Raw genomic sequence first — 25,406 nt, forward strand, 5'->3', positions numbered from 1 at the left:
ATAACACTCTCCTGCATTTATATCTACTGTACTTCATAGCCCTAACGCACCTGTATAATTCCGTAAAAGTTTGCAAGGCTTATCAGTTCATGGTTGACCTCTTTGTTCTAATTCTTAAAATACCCTCCTAGTACCCATCTTCAATTCCACTTGCTTCTCTTAGTCATTTGGTGTTAAGGCAGATCGACTGTGGAAAAATTAACGTATTTTCAGTATATTGATTTAAATCACGTCTTAACCATGACTGATTTAGGCTGTGAGCCACTCGATAAACTTGAATCACTTCAAAATACATGCATAAGGTACATTTTTGGTCTCAGGAAATATGAACACATTTCTGATTATCGCACTAAATTTAGTGAATGCGCATTTGCGGTTGCAGGCCTTATGGCATGGAATGCTCTCTCTTCCTTTTTTTACATCGAGTACTAGTTTTGATTTAATGTCATTTATAAGCAAATACGTTTTTTTCTGTTTTTATATATATTTTAAGCTTTTTAATTTTTATTTTCTATTGAATATGTTCTTTAACTTAAATTATAAAAAATAAACTTTAATTTCATTGGTTGGTTGAAAAATAAATTCCATTTCGCAATAAGTTCGCCAATGTGCAAATTACACTATGTACAAAAAGTTGAATAAAAGAAACATCTCTTTTCTCCTCCTTTATGTATTCCCCTTTCCCCTTAATTCATTTTTTTCTCTTGAGAAAGTTATTGACGGTTCTTTATGTAATCATACAGTTATTTATATTTTTGTATCTTTTAGTTCATATTTTATTTTCTTTTGAATAATTTTTGTAACTTAAATGAAATAAATGAAAACAGTGGAAAAAAGAAGACTATTTATTTAATAGCATTGTTTTATACTTTATTCTTAACAAAATATGTGACAAATAGTGAACAATGGAAACTTTCAAAAAAAATGCGCCTGTAACCTTTAAATCATAAAATTTTATGTGAATCATTAAAACCGTTTGAGAATCTATCAGCTTTTGACGCGCAAGTACCTAAATTTTGCTATTTGGATCACTACACCCATAATTAATAAATTACAACAGTGCTATTAAAAGTAAACTAACATTTATTGATAAATACATAAAATTTCAAATATCTGCTTCTAATAACATACAAAATGATAAATCAAACTTCTATAACTAACTTATGCAAAAAAAAATATTAATTTAAAAATGTGAATTGAACAGGAATGTTGCGTCTCATAAAATGAAATAATACGGACCAAAATGGACACCAAGTCGTTGGAACAATAGGCATAATCCCCAGTCTACACACGTGCGTTTCCAGAAATTCTCCAGCAGCCTAGTGGACCACATGGTGACGATATCTACCTACTGTCTACAAAAGATTCTCTTCGGACATCTATCTCCCTTTGTTAACCATGGAGTTGATACAGTGCTTTATTTATTTAGTTTTTTATTGCTTAGTTCTTGGCATGAACACTTGACAAACTTACTACTATGCTCTATTTTTTATAAATTTATTGATATCATTCTAACTTTGCTAGAATTCCACTCGTCCATGCGCTTTGTAGCTGCACGATGATTGGTTATCTAGCTTTCATATACCAACTTAAAAATACCTAAATTTTATAAATGGGGTCTAGAATTCCAATCGTCTATGCGCTTCGTAGCTGCAGGACGTGTTGTAATCTTACTCCTTTTTATTATTCATATTATTTATATATTTTTTTAGTATCATTAATACACTAAATTTATTTGTCAATTTTTAAAATGTGTAAATGGGGGCTAAATTTCTATCTGCCTATGCGCTCTGTAGCTGCAAGACGTCCTGTCATCTAGCTTCTATCTGTTATAATTTTTTATTAATCTTAATTGAAAACGAGGAACTAGAATCCCAACCGTCCATGCGCTCTGTAGCTGCTAGACGTACTGGGATATTTATCAATTGTACAGCGCCCTTGAGGTGATTTTCACAATAATGGCGCTTTATAAATTATCCAAACATTATTATTATTACAAAATGGTTATCGTTTGATATTCTTGCACAAATTGATATCTAACTATATAGATGCCAATGATATCCTTGCTCAGGTAAACATTAAAAATGGCGCTTTATAAATTATCCAACTATATATAAATGAAACTTTTATTTATGCTTGGTTGGAAGAACTTTCTGTTTGGCAATAGGCCCACCAAGGTACTGTGTGAATAATTAACTAAATGTTTTATAAATAGATAATAAAATATAAGTTTAAAGAATGTTCGATTCATCTTCTCTTTGGCCTATGCGAGTTATTTATTTATTTGCTGTTGAATAATTTTCGTTGAATAAATGAAATAAATAAAACTTTTTTTTTATGCTTGGTTGGAAGAATGTTATAGGTTCTTACTTGGTGCTCTCTCTTTGACAAATTTATTGTTATAATGGTGTCAAATTCATTCTTCGCGTAGCAAAGATAAATATATTTTATTAAAATCTAACCTCCAGTGAATTGAATCCAGTCCTTGTGTACAAAAATTTGGACAATCTCAAAATTTTGTTGATAGTTATCCAAATTTACATTTTCAAATTCGGTGTAAAAATATTCGTTTGAAGATAACAAAAAAAACTTCTTCGTTTAAAAAAATATAGATGTATAAAGTCTTGTATCGTATGTAGACTAGTGTGACATAACAATATCAAAAGAGCCTCGAGGAAATATTTGAAAACATGAAAAGCTTGGACCTTTTTCTAAAACGATTGAGTTTGGATTTATTAAATACAATTTAGTTTTTTTTGTTGCTTTTAATATATTTAAATACACTTTTTTAAACAAAAATATTCTTAAAACCTAGTTTATGTAGAAATTTTTATTCGTAATTTAATGGCCTGGTTATATACTTATTTTATTTAATTGCATTTTTTATTAATATTTAGTAATCATTAGTTATATTTTTTTTTATTCCAGATAGGCATAGCGTGGGTATATTTAATATTAAATACAATATTAAATATATGGTGTAGATTTTAATAATAATATAAAATTAATGAGAAGTCAAGCAGTAATTGAGAGTATTGATTAGGTTTTTTTTAATACGAATTAGTGGAAAAAAATAAAAATAAATAAAAATAGATTAAAAGATAATTAAATCCGAGTAAGTTATTAAATTTCAGAAGCAAAAAAAAGTTTGTATGGAAAATAAATCATTGACATTTATTTTTATGACCTAGTTCATAAATAAATTAATAGAAGAAGAGAGCTTTAAATCAATATATTCTCTCGAGTCTTTAAAGCAGGAGTTACAAAGTTAAGGGGCATGGATATTTGCATGCTTCTGGTGTTGTTTTGATTTACAAAATATAATCTCTGTGGAAAAAAGTGCTGATAATAACAAAGATGACATAACAATAATTGATCGCTGGAAATCCCAAAGATCACTGGATTACCTGAAGTGTTTTATTTATAATCATTTATTATCATATCAGAAAATTATATAAATAGCTAAGGAAAAACAGTTTCAGCTATCACTTACAAGATGTTCCGCTTCGTTGTGTTGGCTTCTTTCTTGGTTCTGGCCCATGGTAAGTAACGCATATTTTTTGCGAATTATAATAAAAATGTAATTTTTGGTTTAAATGAATGAACGCAAAATATAAAATGAAATAGTTTTCTTTATTATGTAGGAATAGTTTGGCTCAATTTATTGCCGTGCCACGCTCTTACTTTCAATTAAAAATATGTTTTTAATTTATTATTGGGTTTTAAAATAGAATTTAAGCATTCAAATAATAAAATCATGTTTTAAATACTTGGTTAAAGTAATTATTAAAAAATTAAGTGAAAAAATAAAATAAAATGTTTTCGATAAAGTATTTTTTTTAAAGAAAACAATTTGAAATTATCTCCCTATTTAAAAAAATAAATTTCGTTTTCTTTCTTGCTTGTAAAAATATAATCGGAACTATAATGATTTAAAAATAATTTATTTCCATTCACTATCTGATTTTATTCTATCAAAAAAAGTTTTTTTAATTCTTCATAATTTTAATTTAATGAATAACCTACTAACTAGAGCAAGAATACCATTTCGGATTTCTCACTGTTTTATTTTCTAGGGGCTACCTTTCGTCCAATCTTTGGTATTGGCCAAGCTCCCATAGTCGGTGGTGAGCAAGCCGGCATCAGTGATGCTGGCAGGTGGCTCTTCAGTACGCTTAATCCGGCACCAACTACAATCTCCGTTGCGGTGGCTCCATCATCAGCCCAACTGTCATTCTGACCGCTGGACATTGCACAACTGGGTAAGAATCATCCGTTTTGTTCTGACAGTCATGTATATTTATTAGAATGCCTTCATTCGCTTCTAATAGTTCGACCTGAATTTTTAAAACAAATTATACCGTTTTGCAAATCGACCGGAAGAACGTTTATGGCTCAGATTTATATATAACAGAGTTCTGTATTTTTGTATTATGGGAACCAAACCGTGTTGTGGTAACGCGCGACGCAATCAAAGGTCCGAGGTTCGAATTTCGCTCTAACATGATTTTATATTTGTTCAAATAAAACAACCTGTCTAGTTGGCTCAAATCAGTGTTTGATTTCTTTTAAAATAAGATTAAATATGGAGTTCGACAAAATAAACACCAAATCAATAAATAAAGGGAATATATTAATATATATATACGATTTTTAAAATATGTATAAAAGATACTGTTTACTTCGTATTTCTTCTAAAGCGTGTAAACAATCGATTCTATGACCACATGTTTAGAAGTGAACACATAGACCAACGATTTTCAGAATAACGTTTCCTAAACAATTTGATTTATCTTCTCATAATTGCACCATTTGTACAATCTCTCATGTCTCAGAAATAATTTCAGAACAAGCGCAACTAGGTGGCAGGTACGTGCTGGATCTAGCAACCATGCTTCAGGTGGTACTGTACATGCCGCTTCCAAAGTCGTCACCCACGAGAGCTACTCTTCATCTAAGATCGACTACGACATGGCTGTGATCATCCTCGCTACCCCTATCACCGTCGATGGTACTAATACCAAGCTGATTCCTCTCCCAGCACAAGGAGAAGATGTTGCTGCTGGAGCCGATGCTCTGGTCACTGGATGGGGATCAACTTCCGTAAGTTGCTCAAGATTTTCAATTTAATGCTATTGAGATTTTGAATTGATTTGTTAATTATTTTCAAAGTGTATATTCAAATAAAAAGTCACTAGAATACGCCATATTCATTAATATCTTTGGTTCGATTGGATACATTAAATTGCCAAAAATTCATTCACGTCCACAAAGTAAAAAAGTACTTAAATTTCTGAAAAAACTGCTAGTTTGTTTAATATATTTCTTGCTCAAGTCCTCTAATAGGCATCGTCAGATTAGTACAATTCAGCATTATTTTAGTGTTATTTTATTAGGTTTAAGCATAAGCTTGTAAGCCAAAAAATTATCCATTTGATAAATGAGCATAATACAGCCCTCAGAACTATTCTTTAAATGTTCGTCACATTATACCCTGAAACAAAAGTCAAAGGAATAGTGCTACACCTTATTTTGAATCTCCGGCTAATTTCGTTTTCCTTTCACAGTCCGGAGGATCTGTCACCCCCGTTCTCCGCAAGGTTGTTATCCCCGTTGTAGACCAGGCTGCATGTGCAGCTGCTTACCAAGGATTCAACCCCATCACCGACAGGATGATCTGTGGAGGAGTTTTGGCTGAAGGAGGCAAGGACGCCTGCCAGGGAGACTCTGGTGGCCCATTCGTCGTTGGAGGAAAAATCGTCGGAGTCACATCCTGGGGTAATGGCTGCGCTAAGCCCGGATACCCAGGCGTCTGGGCTAGAGTTCCATTCTTCGTGACCTGGATTCAAGGCCAAATGTAAATGAAAATCTTCCAAAAACCATCAATCACTATTTTATATTTTTTTCACCCCATCGAAAACATTTTGTAAATAAACAATTTTTAACATATTCATTTTTTATTCCTTTATAAAGCCAGTAGAAAATAAATATTATTTTAATTAAATTATAATTGTATGTTATTACTGGTTTAAATTATAAATTTCATATAATTTTACTATTTTGATAGTTGTTTTTTTTAAATCGCAAAAAAGTACATGGTTTTAATCTAAAACCAATTTGTTTTTTAGGTACTTCTGATGAAAAAAATAAACGTTTTTTATAAATACGCCCAATGCCATTATTATAAAGAAAGACACAATGTTATTTAGTGGACTTAATGGGAGTGGAAGCAGCAGAGAGGTGTTTTTAGGTGTTATAGTCTTATGGTATTAAAATATAAATCATTTTCGAACAGCAAATTATGCGAAATTTAGACCTTAATTAGGAACTTTGGTACTCATAGAAAAAAAAACCGCTTAATGATTTTTTTATCAAATTGTTTTGATTATAATAAGTTAAACAGGAAAATATTCAAAAAAATAACTTTTTTTTTTATTTAAACAAATAATACAAGGATTTTAAATCAGCAAAATTTAGAAGTGTTTTTAACAAGAAGCCATCACGCAGATTCATGCATTTGAGGAATGTATGCCGATTTTCCAACTTATGACATGTCCGTCAACAAGTGTTAGTTTGATTTGGTAATGCATCCTTTCTCAGTCTTCCTCGTTTTCTCAACCCATCAAAATTTGTCTCGTAAATTTTCCGGGTAGTTTTTTTTGCTAGCCATTCGCTCTTCGAAGCAACGTTCATTTCTAAAGTTTGTCGATACGGCTTGACTCAGCTTTTCATTGTATCTCACGAATCTCGACATATTGTTGGTTTTATTAATTTATTAGTACTCGAGAAAAATAATGCAATGTGAGTATGTGAGTTGTGAACTATCGCGCTTTTTAAGGCTGCTTCACGTTTACTAACTTTAAGTTAGGTTCCGGAACCTTAGTTGGACGGAACACAATTTAAGTGTTTAATGCTGCATTAAGTGTATACATATATATCAATGGTTATCTTACGGGGTAAATAACAACATAAACGTTTTATTTTTTTAACTTTACAGTACTTGGTGCCAAACGCGTCAAAACGGTGAATTATGACGACTAAAGAGTAAATTAAAAATGCATTTTTCATGTTTTTGCAATGCGTACAGTAATGTGAAAAAAATGTACTTACGCTAGAAGTTCATTAAGTAAAAAACACGCAGTATTCTGGATTCAAACTTAAAATATGAAATCTTTTTTTAATGATGTATTTGGTTGCCCTTTAATGGTTGCCCTTGGCCCGGCGGCCTTCATGGTGTAGTGGTCAAGACGCTTGATTCACGCACGGAAGGTTCTGGGTTCGATTCCCGGTGAGAACACAAAACTTAAAATGTGATTTTTCTCAAGCCTGGGTGCTCTGTGATGTAATTCACCACTGTAATTAGGCCTCCTGGCCTGTTGTGGTGCAAAAAAAAATGTAAAATGTAAAATGTAATGTAAAATAAAAAGGAATATTTTCATTTTTTTTTAACATTTTTATTTCCTTTTTTAATTACTGTAAAAAAATATAGTCTTTTACATAATATTTTGCTTTCTCTTTCTTATGTTAAACCAAAATAGTATAACTGTCTATTTAATATAAAAGCAAAAATTCACTCATATTTTCTTGTATACCCACAAACAGGCCATGCCTTTGTGAGATTTTTGTTTACTATTTTTACTTTAAATTAAATAAAATTAAATAAAATAAAATTAAATATATATTTTATTGGTATGTAATTATCCTTTATTTTTGAATGCTCTGTTTTAGCTTTTATGCATGTTGTAAAAAAAACAAAAAAAAATCCACAAATCAACTGATTTGCTCACTCGTTCAAGCATTACAACTACCCATTTGAAATTTGCTGATGCTGATATTTCCATGACCAATTTAAGCTGTGAGTAACTCTATAAACTGGAAGAACTTCAAAATATATGAATAAGGTTTATTTATGGTTTTAGGAAAAATGAACACATTTATGATTATCGTAGACAACTGGAATAGCTCAAAATTAGACAGTGGAGAGACTATCAATCCCTCTAACTTCTGTTCAATGTACTTCGTGGTTTACCTCTTTGTTCTAATATTCAAGGCACTTTCTTAAAACGCATCCACAATTCCTCTTTCTTCTTTTACTCATATAGTGTTCATTCGGCTCGACTGTGGAATCATCTCCCATCAAACATCGAAGATTTTAGTTACTTCTGTATCTATGTTTAAATAACGTCTGAAGAAACAAATTTCTCTTCATTAATCTCTCCTCCTTCCTCTTTCCTCTTTTTTCCTTTTTTATATTGAGTAATAGTTTTGATTGAATGTAATTTATAAACAAATACGTTTAATAATATTTTTTAAATATTTTAAGCTTTTTAATCCCTATTTTCTATTAAATATGTTCTGTTACTTGAATTATAAAAATAGAACTACGAGTATTATTTCATTGGTTGGTTGAAAAAAAAAAATTCGCAATAAGCCCGCCAATGTGCAAATAATATTATGTACAATGGGTTAAATGAAAGAAACATCTCCTTTCTCCTCCCTTATCTATCCTCCATTCCCCTTTTCCCTTAATCCTTTTTTTCCTTAGAGAAATATAATGAGTTGACGATTATTTATGTACTAATAAAGTTATATTTACTTTTGGATCTCTTGCTTTTTATTGTATTTTCTGTTGAATAATTTTTGTATCATAAATTATGTAAATTAAACTTTTTTATGCTTGGTTGGAAGAACTTCCTATTTGGCAAAAGGCCCATCAACGTACTTTGTGCGTAATTTACAAAATCTTTAAAATTAGAATTAAATAGAAGCTTAAAGAATGTTCAATTCATATTAACTTTGACCACTACCACATAAGAGCACTATGAGTTATTTTTTGTAATAAAGATACTAGTCACAAAGATGTCGCTAAAGTGATGAACCGGTCACGAGTAATTCCAAATTTGAAGATTTAAATATCAGTGGTATATTATATTTCTATAATAAACTACAAATAAACAAAATAATTAAAAGAGCTTCTTACCAACATTTTAAGTATGTCCAAACTTGTAGACATTCATTGGATTTATCCCCCTTTGAAGCTCAATCTATTTAAACAGAGAAGAAAAACATTTCATACAAGGGAAGATAGTCGAGAAATTTACGGGGCATTATCAGATCATCAGCTCTGTGAATTCCTAGACACCTTTATTCCCCTTTAGAAAATGTTTTTTATCTCGGTTGAAATATATTAAACAACGTTTAACTTAATTTGGAGTATCAAATTAAAAGGAACGAATAAATTCAGCATTTTATTATTTTTATTAAAACTTTCGCAATGCACTTATATATTATTCAAGATCCTACATAATATAGTGAATTTTTATAGAAAATAACAATTCAACTTCTTATTTTACATAGTTTGCTGCGATAAAATTACCTCTTTAAAGACTGGCACATAATCCCTTTGCACGCAGTGATGTAACATCGTGTTACTTCTAGTAAAAAACTAGATATTCTTAAGTTCAGAAGTTTGAAAAAAGGATATCGAGGTATATTGTTAACTTCATTGTTATCGTTAATTTATAAAAAAATATCATATAATTTAGCCCTGGTATAGTAAAATAAATATGTAAAAAAAGTTCATATCAATAACCGACTGAATATGTTTCAAACAAACACCGGCCACTAAACAACGTTTCCGTCGTCCTTGTTATAAGTTCTTACTTGCTGCTCTCTCTTTTATAGATTTATTGTTGTAATGGCGTCAAATCTATTCTTTGCGTAGCGGGGATAAATGTATTTCATTAAAATCCAACATCCAGGGAGTTGAATCCAGTCCTTGTCTAAGAAAAATTGGACAAACTCAAAATATTAGACAAAAATTATAATATTTGATTGAAATCCAACATAGTTATTCCATAGGTATCCAATTTAGCTTTCCAAATCCGGTGTAAAAATGTCCATTTGAAGATAACAAAAAAAACTTTTTCGTTCAAAAAAATAGGCTAGATATATTAAGTCTTGTATCTAATGTATACGAGTGTGACATAACAATATCAAAAGAGCCTTGAGTAAGTATTTAAAAACGTAAAAAGCTTGGGCCTTTTTTAAAAACCAACGAACGTTGGTATACTTAATGTATAAAACATGATTTAATCTAGGGTGAAGATGATAATATGAGTATAAAATAAATGAGAAGTAAAGCAGGAGTTGAGAGTTATAATAATTATTTTTTTTAATACGAGTAATTGGACAAAAATAAAATAAAATCACAATATATTAAAATACAGTTAAATCCAAGTAGGTTATTAAATTTCAAAAGCGAATATAAGTTTATTTAGAAAATAACTCATTAACATTTATTTTTGACACTCAGTTTATAAATAAATTATTAAAAAAAAGAGAGCTTTAAATTAATATATTCTCTCGAGTATTTAAAACAGGAGTTATAAAGTTAAGGGGCAAGGACATTTGCATGCTTCTGGTGTTGTTTTGATTTACAAAATATAATTTCCGTGGAAAAAAGTGCTGATAATAACAAAGATGACATAACAATTATTGATCGCTGGAAATCCCAAAGATCACTGGATTACCTGAAGTGTTTTATTTATAATCATTAATTATCAAATCAGAAAATTATATAAATAGCCAAGGAAAAACAGTTTCAGTTATCACTTACAAGATGTTCCGCTTCGTTGTGTTGGCTTCTTTCTTGGTTCTGACCCATGGTAAGTAACGCATAATTTTTGCGAATTATAATAAAAATGTAATTTTTGGTTTAAATGAATGAACGCAAAATTACAAATGACGTAGTTTTCTTTATTATGTTGTAATATTTTGACTCAATTTATTGCCGTGCCACGCTTTTACTTTTAATTAAAAATATGTTTAAAATTTATAATTGGGTTTCTAAATAGAATTTAAGTATTCAAATAATAAAATTAAGTTTTTAATACTTGGTTAAAGTAATTATTAAAAAATTAAAGTGAATAAATAAAATAAAATATTTTCGATAAAGTATTTTTTTTTTAATGAAAACAATTTTATATTATCTCCCCATATGAAAAATATATTTTATTTTCTTTCTTGCTTGTAAAAATATAATCGGAACTATAATGATTCAAAAATAATTTATTTCCATTCACTATCTGATTTTATTCTAACAGAGAAAGATTTTTTATTCTTCATGATTTTAAATTAATATACTCATACCTGCTAACTAGAGCAAAAATACTATTCCAGATTTATCACTGTTTTTTTTCTAGGGGCTACCCTCCGTCCAATTTTTGGTATTGGCCAAGCTCCCATAGTCGGTGGTGAGCAAGCCAGCATCACTGATGCCCCATGGCAGGTGGCTCTTAAGTACGCTTCATCCGGCACTAACTACATTTTCCGTTGCGGTGGCTCCATCATCAGCCCAACTGTCATCCTGACCGCTGGACATTGCACAACTGGGTAAGAATCATTCGTTTTGTTTAAGCAGTCATGTATATTTATAAGAATGTCTTCATTCGCTTCTAATAATGCGACCTGAACTTTTTTAACAAATTATACCGCTCTGCGAATTGTCTGGAAGAACGTTTATGGCTCAGGTTTGTGTGTAACTGAGTTTCTGTATTTTTCTATTATGGGAACCGAACCGTGTTGTGGTATCGCGCGATGCGATCAAAGGTCCGAGGTTCGAATCCCGCTCTACCGCAAATTGATATGACAATAGTAAATTACTAACAAAAAGTTGAAACAAAATTAATATGTTAGGGTACATCACAAGAACGCAAATTATTTTTTCTATTATATTTTTAACTTCAAATTTAAAAAAAAAAAAAGATATGGTACTTGAAAAAAAAAAGGATCACTTTTTCATTTTACTGTTAATTTTTTTTTTTTATTCAAACTGTTATTTTGTGCTGAAACTTCTTAGATAATAAATTAAAAAACTGCGTAATTGAGACTTTAGATACTGTGTTCATCAATCGATTGTTTTATTCAATCCATCTAATCTTCACATTTGTTTGAAAATGCCTTAACTACGCCAAATAATTGTCACGGAACTTTCGATTTTATATTTGTTAAAATAAAATACGGTGTTCAGTTGACTCAAATTAGTGTTCAATTTCTTATATATAAAGATTAAACATGGAGTTCGACAAAATAAACAACAAATCAATCAATATTGGAAATATATATATAGGTCTTTTAAAATATGTGTTTAAGATATTCTTTATTTCGTACTTCTTCTGAAGCGTGTAAGTAATCGATTCTATGACAAAATTTAAAGAAATGAACACGTAGACCAACAATTTTCAGAAAAACATATCCTAAACAATTTGATTTTTTTTCTCACAAATGCACCATTTGTACAATGTCTCATGTCTCACAAACAATTTCAGAACAAGCGCTACTAGGTGGCAGGTACGTGCTGGATCTAGCAACCATGCTTCAGGTGGTACTGTACATGCCGCTTCCAAGGTCGTCACTCACGAGAGCTACTCTTCATCCACAATTGACTACGACATAGCTGTGATCATCCTCGCTACCCCTATCACCGTCGATGGTACTAATACCAAGCTGATTCCTCTCCCAGCACAAGGAGAAGATGTTGCTGCTGGAGCCGATGCTTTGGTCACTGGATGGGGATTTACTTCCGTTAGTTGATCAAAAATTTCTTGACAAAATCATTATTACTTTGTTTATTGTTTTTTTTTATACATTTTATTTACAAAAACCATCCTGCAATAGACCGAGACATAAAACGTTTGTCTTTTTGAATTTTATTTAAATGAGTTTACCCATCAAATGGGTTTTCCAGAAGAAAAATTTCATGCAATTAGCATATGTTTTAATTTTTTATTTGAGAACCAGTTATACCATCAAAATATTAACAAAAAAAAATCTGTCAAAACGTCTAGTTTTTTCGTATTTTTTCTAGCAACTTTTGTTTTCTCGTGCTTTTTCATTGGAGTTTTTATTTTTTATTTTGAAGAAAACATAAAACTAAGCTTGTAATTGTTTTAAACCTTACATTTTCTTATGTTTCACCTCATTTTTTGCCTTTGGCTCATTTTTGTTTTTTTTTTCCAGTCTGGAGGATCTGTTACCCCCGTTCTTCGCAAAGTTGTCATCCCCGTTGTAGACCAGGCTGCATGCGCCGCTGCTTACCAAGGATTTAACACCATTACCGACAGGATGATCTGTGGAGGAATTTTGGATGAAGGTGGCAAGGACGCCTGCCAAAACGACTCTGGTGGCCCATTCGTTGTTGGAGGAAAAATCATCGGAGTCACATCCTGGGGAAATGGCTGCGGTAAGCCCAAATATCCAGGCGTCTGGGCTAGAGTTCCATTCTTCGTGACTTGGATTGAAGGTCAAATGTAAATGATAATCTTCAAGAAACAAACAATCACTATTTAATCATTTTTTTACCCGACTAATAACATTTTGTAAATAAACCATATTTTTTCTAAATATTATTTTTTAATTTCATAAAACCAGTAAAAATGAACAATTTTATTAAATGTATAAAAGGCTTATCTGGTGCAAAGTAAGGAATCCATACGACTTTGCTAAATCAATATTTAAAAAAAAAAATCATGAATGAAAAAAAAACATTGTTATTATGATAGTAAATATCCAATAGTGATCAATAACGTTTAAATAAGGATTGATGTAAATATTGTATCAGACTATGTTTATCATAGAACTAGATAAAATAAATAATAAGAAAATGGAAAAAAAGAAGCGGCCCTTAATTTGAGCCCTGTGGTCTCAAGACCAAGTCAAAAATATCTCCGGTTTGTATCTCCTGTATGACACAAACTGCTACCCATCACACAAACAACTGGCAGAATATTTCAGTAAGAAGTTAGAAAATCCTGTTTTTAGTAGAATCAAGTGATCCATTGAATCAAGAGCTTTTGCAAAATCACAATATGAAACATTAAATTTTACTTTGTTATCCAAAGCGGTCAAATAGTTAGTATCTACCATTAAATTAGTAATTGTAGATCCATCACATCTGAAATAATGATGTTGGTTAATTGTCAATGGTTCAGTCTTTCTATATACTACTGTTTGGATAATTATTTCAAATAATTGGAAGTTAGGATGAAATTGCCACTGGTCTTTAATTTGAAACCAAAGACCTGGAGCTTTTTTTATATAATGACACCACTTTTGATTGTTCGTGTAAAAAATAAATCATTAAAAGGCATTTAAAAATAAAAAAGTACGAAAAATGATTTTTTGTTCAAATTGTTTTTTAAAAATAGAACAGGTAAGTAGGACAGGCAATAATTTCTAGTGGAGCACTGTATCGTCTTACTGGAGAATTAGGTGGGACATAACTACACAAATGTATAATATAGAACTGTTTGACGTGACTTTTACGCACATACATATCTTCTTCATAAGTTCCAAGATTTATTATTATTATTAACCTTACCGCATGAAGATCTAATTTGTTCATACATGCAAATAGGAGACCACTTCTCCTTGATTGGCACGTATTCTATATTTTCTAAATATTTAATTATATCTCGGGTTTAGGATCTAGGTGTTAAAAATGCTATCCTTTAGCCATGTTTCAGTTTAAATAACTATACCTGACATTTGATTAAGGACGCTTCTCAAGCATTCAGGTGACTTAGAGAGCAAGCCTCTTAAATTTTGATAATAAACTGATGGTTCGAAATTAGTCCTTGGTTTAGCTGAGCATCGTAGGCGCTCAGTCTTTACCAAGTCCCTCGCAAGCGCCGCTTTAAATGCAAGACATTCACCATCTCTAGTTTGATGGCCAGCTGGTCGATTGAAAATTGTACAAGTTGCACAAATAGGCTTAGCAATTTGAGTGAAGTATTATTTTTGGTCATGCCCTTCTTTAACATAGTCTAAACATTGAGCTACCTCTTTGCAGAATAAATTAGAGCCCTGTCATTTAGCAATTGGAACAAATTGTTATGTCCGAAAAATTACGAACTCTTCAGATGGTCCAACCAGCGTATACCATTCCATTTGATACTAGCTTTTGCCTCACGACTGCAGGTACTTCATACACTCAACGACAAGATGATACTGAACGTGGACTTACGAAATTGCGAAAATGGGACTTATAAATAATTTATTTTCTATCAAGAAAAAATTATCTAGTTAGATTATTTTATATTATTCTTGGGAGTTTTTCGTTAGGCATCCTGGTACTCAATGAATTTGATGCCACCAGTCCAGCAAGAACATTTAAAAGTTTCTCTTGCTCCAATGCTGTTGCTGTATGGATTATTATCCCTTTGTTTTTTTATTGTATTTAGTCCTATCACCCTGATTACCAGCTTTGAAGGCCTCAATGTGTCTCTAACATTTTTTTTCGTTTCTTTATGTTGTCATTCTTTGGGAAAATACATACTTCAAGCCTTGCTTGTCCAATTTAAAGCCCCGTCTTCGCGATAAGTAGTAGTTAAGAAGTATTTTTATGTTGACGGACTATATCCACAAAAGAAAAACTAGCTTTAGTAGCGACAGCAACTCTACGCATAACAAGACCCAATTCAGCTTCCAATTGTTCAATTTTTGCTTTGAGGTTAAGATTGCATTTTAGGATATAATCTTTTTCAATTTTCAGAACTCGGCAGTTGTGTTTTAAAAAGGTCAAGTTTTATTATCTTTTTTTCAAAAGTAAGTTGTTTTACTGCTCTTAAAACGCGTTGGATAATTAACGCGACTTTCAGCTGCTGTTTATTAGGCAATTTTTTTTTCTCTACTGATTTCTTAGAGATCAGTTAAAATAACTTGTGTGAAGGCAAGACTATTGTTTTCCCCAGAATGACATTGCCTGCAGTTTCTTAAATGTATTGATTCCCCTTCCGAAAGATTTTCATCTGAATCATTTCTATCTAACTTGTGCCTCCAACTGATGGGCGGAATGACAACTGTAGAAACTGGGGTTAGACATTAGCTGCAGTTTCTTTTCTTCTTCAGAGCAGGACCGTATTTGAATTGTTCCATTAAGGCTCTGCCAAGTAAATCTCGTGGAATATTAGTGAAATAAAACAAACAAACAAAAAAACGCAAACACTGAACATAAAATAAAAATGGTTTTCAAGTTTAAGTTTTTGTAGTTACGCCTATCATAGGCAACATTCAAAGCAATTGTTTAAAAGCTTACGTAGCTCGGCTCTTCTCGGTTCTCCTTAACTTTCTTCGGGGCAGCGAGAGGCAGACTAAATTTTTGTTTTATTCACCCACATTTTATAACAGTGAGTTTTTTACAAAATATTGGAAAGGGCAACAAAACTAAAATGTAACGATAAATCATAAAGAGCGCAAATATTTTTTTATATCTTTTTTTAGTCGAAAATATTGAAAAAAATATTTTTTATGCTTAAGAAATAATGTACCACTTAATGTCTTTGCTTAATTTTTAGTTTTTATATAAACGCCGTTTTGTTTATAGTGTTGATGCCGTAAGCGGCAATTTAAGAATAACGAATTAAAAAACAGCATTCATTGTTACATTAGCTACATAGTACATCCATTAAAATGATTTAGGTTTGTCAGAAAAGTAGGAGGAGTAAGGAATTCGTACGATTCTGCTATTTTTATAAACCGTTTTTTTTAAATCACGAATTAAAAAAAAAACAACGTTATTATGATAGTAAGTTAACAATAGTAATTAATAATGCTCGAAGAAGTATAGATCTAAAAAAATGTGTTTTCATTATTGTATTTGCTACTAGAACAGTGTCGGATGAAGATGGATTGGCATGCTTTAGCTCGAAGTTTTATATGTTTATCGTGTTTATGAATTTATTACATACCATTATTTTATTACCCTTGTTTGCCTTTACTAAATAGCTTTATGGTCTTTTTGTTCATATTCTGTTTTACAGGATTCTGTTATACAGATTTTCAGATTTCCTACAGCAACGCAGTAAAAATAATGAATTTCAGCATACTCGCGAGATGAATAACCCATTTTAAAAATAAAATTTCTCCAGAACAAAACAAAAAGCTAGTCTGCATCAAAATCGAAAATCAAAGTCAAAGTCCAGTACACAAAAGCATGAGTCAGGGGTAAGGAGTTAGTCGCACTTCTGTTTACTGTACTTCATAGTTCTAACGCACCTATATACCTCCGTGAAAGTTTTCAACGATAATCAGTGTATAATTTAGCTCTTCGTTCGCGTATAAAAAAACATCTTCTTTCTCTTGCTTTATTTATCCTCCATTCCCTTTTTCTCTTTATGCTTTCTTCCTATAAAGAAACATAATTAATTTTAAGTCATTTCAAATACACTTTTTTATATTTTTGTGTTTGTTTTGCTTATAATTTTCACAACTACAAAATAGTTAAGGTAAGCATAAAAATAAATGAAAAGCTTGGATATTTTTTTAACTCATCGGACCAATTTAGATTTTTCAAATAATTTATTTTTTTGTTTTTAATTTTGATACTACAAATAAGTTTACTTAAAAAAACGCTTTTGAACCCTATGTATTCCCTATTCTGTGTGCCTACAGGCAAACATCAAAAATATTTTCAAAACCCAAATTACGTGAAAAAAAATAAATATTATGTAATGGTATGAAAACGTATTTATTTATTTTATTTTTTAAAAAAAATATTGCATTTAGTACATTATTTTATAACGTAAGTCATTGTATTTATTGAAATAAAAAAAAATCCAGACAGGCATGGCCTGTGCGTGGGTATACTAAATCTAGAATACATTATGAAATTTACTGTGCAGATGTATATATGGGTAAGTATAAATAATTGAGAAGTAATTTATGAATTGATAGTTATATATAGGTTTTTTTGATACGAGTAGTGGAAAATAAGAAAAAGAAAAAATCAAAATTAAAGAAGGGCAAAAAATTATTAAACTAAAGTTGATAGTTAAATAACGGAAGCAAATAAAAAAATATTTGAAAAAGAAATCATTCACATTTATTTTTGTAACCCAGTTTATAAATAAATTATTTTAAAAAGAGAGGCCTAAATTCGTGTATTTAAAGTAGGAATTAAATAATTTAGGGGCAGGGACATTTGCATGCATCTGGCATTGTTTTGATTTACAAAATGGAATTTCCGAGGAAACAAATTAACAAAGATAACAATACTATAATTATTGATTGAAGGAAAACCCAAAGATAATAAGATTACCTAATTAATTTTATTTATAAACATTAATTATCGTATCAGAAAGTGATATAAATAGCTAAGGCTAAAACAGTTTCAATTATCACTTACAAGATGTTCCGCTTCGTAGTATTGGCTTCTTTTTTGGTTCTGGCCTATGGTGAGTAACCCATATTTGTTTTTCGTTAATTAAATTTTCGTTTAGAGAATCCAAATTCATTTTTAGGATTCGATGTATTTCTTGATCACAACATTTTAGCTCCTTTTGGTTACCGGCTCTGATTTTTTTTTATTTACCCACGTAATACAACTTATCGTATCTTTTAATATGTATTTATGGTTTTTTAGTACAATATTTTTACTTATCTCTTCTTTTGACCAGTCTGTTTTTTGGTTGGCCGGAATGTATTGCTTTTAGCAATAAGTCTCCTAAAGTACTTATTCTTTGTACTTGAAGTGTTTAATAAATAAATAAACTTGTCAGCAAAGTCCGGAAATGTACGATAGTTGCCGATCGTGGATCATTTGTTATATTTTGTGAATTATAATTAAAACGTTATTAAAGGTTTTTATTGGATTAATGAACGCAAAATATTATCGTTGAATAGTTTTCTTATGTAGGAATATTTTATCTTAATTTACTGCCGTGCGTAGCAATCCTTTGAATAAAAACGTTTTTTTATTGTTTAAATATTGGATTCTAAAATATGAATAAATTGTTGAAATTTTAATTTTTTTTTAATATACTTGTTTTAAGTTCTCATTAAAAAAATTAAATATAAAAAAAGATTAAAAACTTCATTCATTAAAGTCTAGGTTTTTATTTCACAAAATGTTATTTTTTTAATGAAAACTATTTCAAATTATCTCCTTATATAATAACGTGTAGTTCTTTAAATTTATCAAAATGTTATCGAAACTATAATATAATTAAGAGTAATTTATCCCGGTTTACTACCTGATTTTATTCTAACAGAAAATTTATTTTCTTCTCCAGGATTTTTAGTGAATACACATTTTATTTATTTATAAATTTAAGCCAAAAAATAATACAAATACATAATTGACAAAAAATATGTTTCTGCAATAGGTACATTCAATAACATTTCCTTTTTATTCATGGATTTAGGAACTCTACTGGCCCACAGGCACGTTCCGGAGTGTCAGTGTATTATTTATTTTATAAATAATATTACATTCTTTCACATCAATTATCAACTCACATAAAAATATTATAGGTATAAAAATTAAAAATGTAAAAAAAAATGTAAAACATACCTACATTAATAAAATGAGAAAGGACTTTCATGAAATTAAAATTATATTTTGATACACGAAACATATTCCTCAACTTCCTGTCAAGTCCTTTTAGAAATTCATTTATGGACTATAGTTTTAAAAATTTTGTATTTTATTTTGCTTACCGATATATCCATACTCAAAAAGTTGTAAAGCTTAGGGGCCAGAAAATATATAGTTATACCACAGACAAGAACAAAAATACCATATCGTTGTTAACTCTTTTTTTTCTTCTAGGGGCCACTCTTGGTCCAGTCTTTGGTATTGGCCAAGCTCCCATAGTCGGTGGTGAGCAAGCCAGCATTACTGAAGCTCCATGGCAGGTGGCTCTCCAGTACGCTTTTTCCGGCACCAACTACTTTATCCGTTGCGGTGGCTCCATCATCAGCCCAACTGTCATCCTGACCGCTGGACATTGCACAATTGGGTACGAATCATCGGTTTTGTTTTGGCAGTCTGATCGTCATTAGAACTTCTTCATTCGATCACGAATTGATGCTCATTTTATAATAGGGAATTATCAACAAAATGTTGACAAAAAATTACAATGTTAACGTTAATCACAAGAACGAAAATGTTTTTTTTTTGTAACTTTTTTTAGTTAAAAAAGTTTTTTTAATAATATTTTTTGTACTTAAAAAATAATTTACCATTTGATGTCCATGTTTAGTTTTTGTTTTTATCAAAACTTATATTTTGTGTTGATATTGCTGAATAAAAAAATGGTTTAATTGATACATTAGCTATCGTGTACATCAATCGATTGTTACAATATGGGAATATAATAATCAGTAGTTATATGTATTTATTTTTTGAGGTCTATTACAAGATGTGTAAAATACATTCTTTAATTTTATTCATATTTCATGTCCAGGGTGTCCGTAATTCAATATGTGACCTAATGCATATAAATGGACAGTGTACACCAAGACCTAAAATTTTCAAAAACACCAGTGAATGATTTGATTTATTTTATCCAAAATTGTATTATTTGCACGACGTTTAATATCTCACAAACAATTTCAGAACAAGCGCAACTAGGTGGCAGATTCGTGCTGGATCTAGCAACCATGCTACAGGTGGTACCACTCATGCCGCTGCCAAAGTCGTCACCCACGAGAGCTTCTCTTCATCCAGAATGGACTATGACATTGCTGTGATCATTCTTGCTACCCCTATCACCCTCGATGGTATTAATACTAAGTTGATTCCTCTCCCAGCACAAGGAGATGATGTTGCCGTTGGAGCCAATGCTTTTGTCACTGGATGGGGATCAACATTCGTAAGACGCTCTATATTTTCAAAAATAATATTTTTCAGTCATTAAGTTTATGGCTTCATAAGCTTCGTTTGACTCTTTTTTTATTTCAGTGCTGACAGGGTAAGCATTAATTTTAAATAAGCATTGTTTTGTTAAAGTAATATTCGTATATAGTGAGTATACAATTATTTTCAATGTCACACGGTATGATAACTTGTTCCGAGATAGCTAGCAATGATTCTTTAGATTTTTTGTAATGTATGTTTTTGATTCAGTAATTTAAGTCGGCCTCGTGGTATAATTGTCAGCGCATTTGCCTACCATGCAAGAGCTCTTGCGTTTGATTCCCGACATGGTTGATATGAAATATTTATTTAAACGGGTGTTTTTACACTAGAATATTTTATGGTCCCTGGACTGGTACCTGAAGCGTAATACTGATCATCTTACCTACATGTTACTAAAATCATCAAGATACGCTGCAATTGATGTACCAATGCAGTGCCCTATGTACCATTAGGTGCGGAAAGTGAATAATGATGATGATGTTTTTAATTTTAAGAATGTTGTTTGAAATACACAGACATAATAAAACACAATTTAAACACATATACTCATATGAAATATAAACTGTGTAAGAAAAAAGGTATCACATTGTGTTACAGCAGGTCGTAAGAGATTTTGAGATTTTGACTTAATTGAATTGATTAATGAATTATTTTTAATGTGGATATTTTTTTAAAAAGTCCTTTGAATCCACAGTATCTATTCTTTTTTTTTGGTTGAATTCGACACTTAATAGTAAAAAAAAATAATACGTCCACAAAGTATAACGATAGATAAACTACTTAGAAAACTGCTAGTTTTTTTTATTTATTATTTTTGAAATCCTGTAACAGGCATCTTCAGATTAGTGAAAAATAACATAATTTTGTAGAAAGTTTATTAAGTATAATTGTTTTTTTATTCATTGCATCTTCAAAACGCATTCAGCAATAGATCAAAACGTAACACGTTGTTTGAGTGCACGAACCCATCAAAATAGGGTTTTCAGAAAATAAACATGTTTTTTTAAATTTATTCCTTTTAGAGTCAGTTATAATATCACCAAATACAATTGTTTTAAATTCTTGCGTTTTCGCCAAAATATTTCGCTTCTTCATACTTTTTTCTTGCATCCCATGTTTTCCTTGAGAAGTTTTATTTTTGGGTTTTTTAGCATTCCTTTTTTTTGGTGCAACTGGTCTTTAAAACTTTTGTAATATCTTCCTTCTCGGCAAACGATTTTTAAGAGGATGATTTCAAAATTCCTTATGTCAGTGTGCAATGACAACTAAAAACTTTTGTGATTGTAAGTGTAAGCCTAAACTTTTACCATTTGTTCAATGAGTAGAAAGAAATCCTAGGAATCCATCTAACAATGTTTTTCATATTCTAGATTTAAACATTAGTAAAGGGAATATTGCTATACCTTGTGTTAGGTCTTTGGCTTATTTTGTTTTTTTTTTTACAGGTTGGAGAATCTGCCACCCCAGTTCTCCGCAAGGTTGTTCTCCCCGTTATAGACCAAGCTGAATGTTACGCTGCTTACAAAGAATATAACCCCATCACCGACAGAATGATCTGCGCAGGATTCATGGCTGAAGGTGGCAAGGATGCCTGCCAGGGAGACTCTGGTGGCCCATTCATTATAGGAGGAAAAATTATCGGAGTCACATCTTGGGGTTTGCAAAATAGCTGCGGTGAGGCTAAATACCCAGGCGTCTGGGCTAGAGTTCCATTCTTCGTGAACTGGATTCAAGGCCAAATGTAAATGAAAATACTCCTGAAACTAACAATCACTGTTCAATTTATTTTTTACCCGATTAAAAACATTTTGTGAATTAACCATATATATTCTTTATATTCCTTTTTAATTCTGTAAGAAAGCCAGTAAAAAAATATTATTTACCAGTGTTTTGAGTATGTCCAAATGTTTTTAGACACGCTGGATTTTCTCTCTGGGCAGTTATTTAGATCTAAATTAATTTTAATAGATATAAAAAATCTTTTTGAGAACGGAATATGGATGTCTAGGCATTAACATGGCTTATGACTCGTTTTTTAACATATAAACATTTGTACTTATATAAAGTCTTATTAATATTGCTGTTTCTTGTACATTTTATTTGTTTTATTTTAATGTATTGGTGTTGATATCCCCAAAAAATAAAATTAAAAATAAAAAAACAAGAAAATTCAAACCATTCAATAACCGTTTTTTTCAAATCATTTGATGATAATAAATTGAAAGAGAAAATAATGAAAGAAAAAACTTAAATTTTGGTTATTAAAAACAAGAAATAACGGAATTTTAAACCTGACAAATTAAGCAGTGCTTTTATTCCACAAAAAAATATGCTCTGAACAACAAGAATTCACAAGAAGAAGGTCAATACTATCCAATCTTATTTATCAGAAATACATATCAGATTCAATAGAAAATAACAATCAAGCTAGGCTCATCAATAACGTTAGCCACAAAATATTGCGCTATAAATTACAAATACTTGGTGTGAATGGATGTCTCTTTAATTGAAAACAAAATTATTTTCTTATCGAAAACTCTATGTAAAAGCAAATGGCATTTTTTCCTATACTTTTACTGCAATTAGTGGAGTGCCACAAGGCTCTCACTTGGGTCCAGTTTTGTTTGCACCGTCAAAAATGATATTGTTAATATTTTGTATGGTATTCAAATTATAAAACGTGTTTGTCAACGATCTAAAGATTTTTAAAACTATTCGTAACATAAACGACTGTTACAAACAAGAAAAAAATTCTCAGATTGGTGCTATAAAAACAAATCTATAATATATCTTAACTCACAACAATATCAAATCATGAGATCCTACAAGAACAATAAACCGTTATTTCCTTATTACTCGATTGAAAAATTATACATAGAATCAATTTAAAAAATAGAAGATCTAATATCTACCTTTGACACCAAACTTAGTTTTCTATCCCAGAACAAAATAACTAACAAAAGTGTGAGGATGGTCAGTTTTTAAAAGAGATACGCCAAAGACTTCGACAGTATAAACACACTCAAATTCTTGTATTCGGTGCTTGTAAGGAAAAAAATTTGTTGGTTTGAAGACCAAATTTCTTGATCCATTCACAATCAAAAGGGTACAATAAATATTTTTGAATTGTGTAAAATTCAAAATGAATACATCAAGAGATTATTTGAATTGTCATGAATTGCTTTTTTTACTTAATATATTAAAACTAAGTGAAAGGAGATAACTGTTTGATCTAATCAATTTATACAAAATCCTTCATAGTATTTATGACTGTCCCTTTTTGTTACAAATGATAAATCTTTATGCCCCGACCAGAAACACAAAAAACCATCAAAAGTTTTATTGTACTACCAGTTGGATGGTATCCAGATTTAACACTCCTATAAATTGAATGCAAAATCTCGGGAATGAATTTGCAGAACATCTTGATATCTGGAACATGTCACTTTCCAACATGACAATTGGACTCATCAAACCCACGAAATCAAAAAAATCAGGTTTTTTTCTGAACACACTCTTATAGTAAGGTGTTTATTCACTGTGCAGTGCCCTGTAAGGGCTCCAGTGAAAACCCTCACTTGGTTTCGGCTAAGCTTCATTAGGTTGAAAACAAACCTTTGCGAGTATTCCTATAGGAGTGCCTTCGCATGGTGCTGACCGGTGCTTTTTGCTCAAACATTATTCTCTTTTCCCATGACCCAAGTTTGTTAAAAAAAGACACTTGGGCAACCCAGAGTAGGGCTCTGGGTCTATTGGGGCTATTTCAGCTCCCAGCCTCGCCAATTAATCTGCTGCCCTATTATCGTTGATATTTGAATGTCCAGGTACCCAGATCAGTGTTATGCTATTGCACTCACTAAGTACCTGTAAGTATGACAATTTTAATTTAGATTTGATCTCTACCGAGCTCAGTACTTTTAAAGCTGTCTAACTATCAGTAAGAAAAAACAGAATTTGTTTGTTGTTGAAAATTAGCGAAGCGTAATAAAAAAATAATTTTAATACTTTTCGTTTTTGTAATGCCGAAAACCACTCTTTTACTTACTTGGTGTTAATATATAAAAGTGAATGTGAATAGTCTTCGTTACAATTTTTTCAAATATGTGTTTTGATGTCATGTTTAATAGTTATTTTTCTTACGGTACCTATCAATTCGGTTAAGTCCCCCGTCATAAGCAGCGGCTATTTTTTGTTTTCTTATTTTTTTTGTTCTAATACCAACACTTTTTTTGTTCCCTTTTTTGCTCTCATTTAGTGTTTAAAGTTTAGTTTGTTTTAATTTTTTGTTCAAGAATTAGTTTTGCCTTACTCGTTTTTAATTTAAAGTATTGATTGTGTCTAAATAAACTGTTGTTGCTTGAGAAATACATAGTTAAGAAAAGGGTAGAGGGGATGGTGGGAGGGGGTGAGTTAAGTAGGTTTAGGGTGATTTTAACTCCTGTATTTTTATTAATGTCATGATTTAAATTGATTAGGTAATTTGTGAATTAAGAAAAATTATTATTGTCAAGATACCTCATTTGTTCTTTAACACGAACAACAAAAAAATCTATGTTCTTCCAACGTTAACTGAAAAACAAGAATTGCATTTTAATTGGTAAACACTTGAATAGTTTAAAAAATTATTTTTGTCTTTATTACTTAGCAATAATTTACCAATATTGTTATTTGTATGAAAAGTTGGTTTGATATTATTTGGAAAAAC

General features: G+C 30.7%; 3 protein-coding genes across 3 annotated transcripts in view; all 3 read left to right on the forward strand.

The window, feature by feature from the left end:
- The first annotated feature begins 3,496 nt into the window (after window positions 1-3,496).
- LOC148283187 (trypsin-1-like) lies at window positions 3,497-5,890 on the forward strand. Its single transcript, XM_088223911.1, is given in 5 exon segments — window positions 3,497-3,542; window positions 4,077-4,151; window positions 4,154-4,262; window positions 4,848-5,103; window positions 5,568-5,890. Coding segments are annotated over 5 exon segments (780 nt in total). The 3' UTR covers window positions 5,862-5,890.
- Window positions 5,891-10,621: 4,731 nt separating this feature from the next.
- On the forward strand, window positions 10,622-13,314 carry LOC148283188 (trypsin Blo t 3-like). The gene is made up of 4 exons (XM_088223912.1): window positions 10,622-10,667; window positions 11,205-11,394; window positions 12,330-12,585; window positions 13,021-13,314. The coding sequence occupies exons 1-4, from the start codon at window positions 10,622-10,624 to the stop codon at window positions 13,312-13,314; spliced, it is 786 nt and encodes a 261-aa protein (XP_088080038.1).
- A 4,873-nt stretch (window positions 13,315-18,187) lies between these two features.
- Window positions 18,188-25,406, forward strand: part of LOC148283189 (trypsin-1-like) — a gene marked incomplete at its 3' end in the record, with an annotated part of 114,174 nt that continues 106,955 nt past the window's right edge. The window contains exons 1-4 of the mRNA XM_088223913.1: window positions 18,188-18,233; window positions 19,610-19,799; window positions 20,399-20,654; window positions 22,147-22,442. Coding sequence (XP_088080039.1) covers window positions 18,188-18,233; window positions 19,610-19,799; window positions 20,399-20,654; window positions 22,147-22,442 — 788 coding nt within the window. The remainder of the gene's footprint in view (window positions 18,234-19,609; window positions 19,800-20,398; window positions 20,655-22,146; window positions 22,443-25,406) is intronic.

The sequence above is a fragment of the Micrasema longulum genome, unplaced genomic scaffold (genome assembly GCF_059751315.1).
Source record: "Micrasema longulum isolate JH-2025_06_02 unplaced genomic scaffold, ASM5975131v1 h1tg000254l, whole genome shotgun sequence".
NCBI classification, from domain to species: Eukaryota; Metazoa; Arthropoda; class Insecta; order Trichoptera; family Brachycentridae; genus Micrasema; species Micrasema longulum.